Source organism: Tupaia chinensis, unplaced genomic scaffold, assembly GCF_000334495.1.
Source record: "Tupaia chinensis unplaced genomic scaffold, TupChi_1.0 Scaffold139431_1, whole genome shotgun sequence".
NCBI classification, from domain to species: domain Eukaryota; kingdom Metazoa; phylum Chordata; class Mammalia; order Scandentia; family Tupaiidae; genus Tupaia; species Tupaia belangeri.
This window is the reverse complement of record NW_006199316.1, coordinates 538,790-540,185: the sequence shown is the minus strand read 5'-3', so window position 1 is coordinate 540,185 and position 1,396 is coordinate 538,790. Positions and strand designations below refer to the sequence as shown.

The 1,396-nt window shown below is 59.7% G+C and overlaps 1 protein-coding gene across 1 annotated transcript in view; it reads left to right on the top strand.

Moving 5' to 3' along the window:
• CEP164 (centrosomal protein 164) overlaps nucleotides 1-1,037 on the top strand; it is a gene marked incomplete in the record, with an annotated part of 82,259 nt that extends 81,222 nt beyond the window's left edge. Inside the window, 2 exon segments of the mRNA XM_027765688.1 lie at nucleotides 388-510; nucleotides 690-1,037. Coding sequence (XP_027621489.1) covers nucleotides 388-510; nucleotides 690-786 — 220 coding nt within the window.
• Nucleotides 1,038-1,396: the final 359 nt, after the last annotated feature.

The window sequence follows — 1,396 nt, the reverse complement described above, 5'->3', positions numbered from 1 at the left end:
CCCGTCAGGCCCCCTACCGTAAGAACCCCCACCATCCTTTGGCCAAGTTGGAAGCTGGCCCTGGGTGGATTTTTGAGTTGACAGAGGGGAGTGCTTTGCTGATATTGACTAGGGACAGGCAGACGGGGGTGGGGGGGCCTGGAACTTGACGTCAGTAGTATGTGCCCAGGAAGCGGGCAGGGGGCATCCAGCACCTTCCTTTTTAGGAGCTAATGCTTGTCATTCCGGAGGGGTAGTTCTGGCCAGTAGAGGAAGGTCCGGGTTGGTAAAGAGACCCCGAGAGAGCAGGTGGTGTGTTGAGAAAGAGGGGGGAGGCCCACAGTGACCTCCAGGCGGCTCTGCTGCACCATCTTCTCCTGCCCCCTCTCGTCCCCTGCCCTGGCCCAGTGAGCAGCTCCGCCTCCTGCAGCGCTCCCACTCCCAAGGCCCTGAGGCCAGCAGCACCAGCTTTCAAGGCATGATCGAGGCCAACCGGAAGTGGCTGGAACATTTCAGAAACGACCCTAAGTTGTATCCTTTTAGCTGGTTACCAGGCTCTGAGCCCGTTTGTGGGACTGGCTGTGAGGGGCTCCCTGGCCTGTGCTTGTGCCCCAGGGGGCCCAGGAAGAGCCTGTTGAGCCTTTGACTGTTTCATGACCCCCGACCGGGCATGCTCAGCCGACTGCAGTTTTCCTTCATCTTGTGGCCAGACATCTCTTCTCCTCGGCATCCAGGCCAGCAGCCACCCCGAGCCTTGTGCAGCTGGGCTTGGATGAGAACAACAGGCTGAAGGTGCACCGCTACTGAGGCCCTGGCCATGGCAGGCCGCCTGGCCCTCCACCCAGACCAAGTGCTGAGGAGCCGCCTGTGCTTTGTCCCCTCTGAGATGGTGTTCCTGGTCACTTTTGCCACTTGGCCCTCTTGGGACTTGGAGGGACTATGGGGCCAGGGGGGAACTGAAAAGGACAGGCAATACGACCAAAACAGTAAGCCACACGCCCTGTGACTGCCTGATCCATTTCGGCTGAAGCGTGTGGACTTCTGTGAGCTGCTGCATTGACATGGCAGCCGATGGCATGTGGCAGCCAAGGGACATCAGGGACATCGGCACCTTTGGAGGAAGGCTGCCTTCAGAGGCCAGGAGAACCCTGTCCATGTAGGGTGGTCTCGGCCCTGCAGGGGCCCTGGAACCAGGCTCTTCTGGGCACACACCTGCCTCTTCAATACCTCAGCCTCATGGAGATCAGACCCTTTCTTTTCTCTCTCTCCTTTCTTTTTAAAGTGTCTTTCATGAGCATTCTGCTTCGACTATCTCAGGATTGGCTCAGCCGCCCAGAGCCCCGCGGGGAGGCTGCTGGACCCTGCCCTGTGCATTCCTCAGGGCTGCCCCACGGCCCTCCCAGCTGCTCTCAGGTCT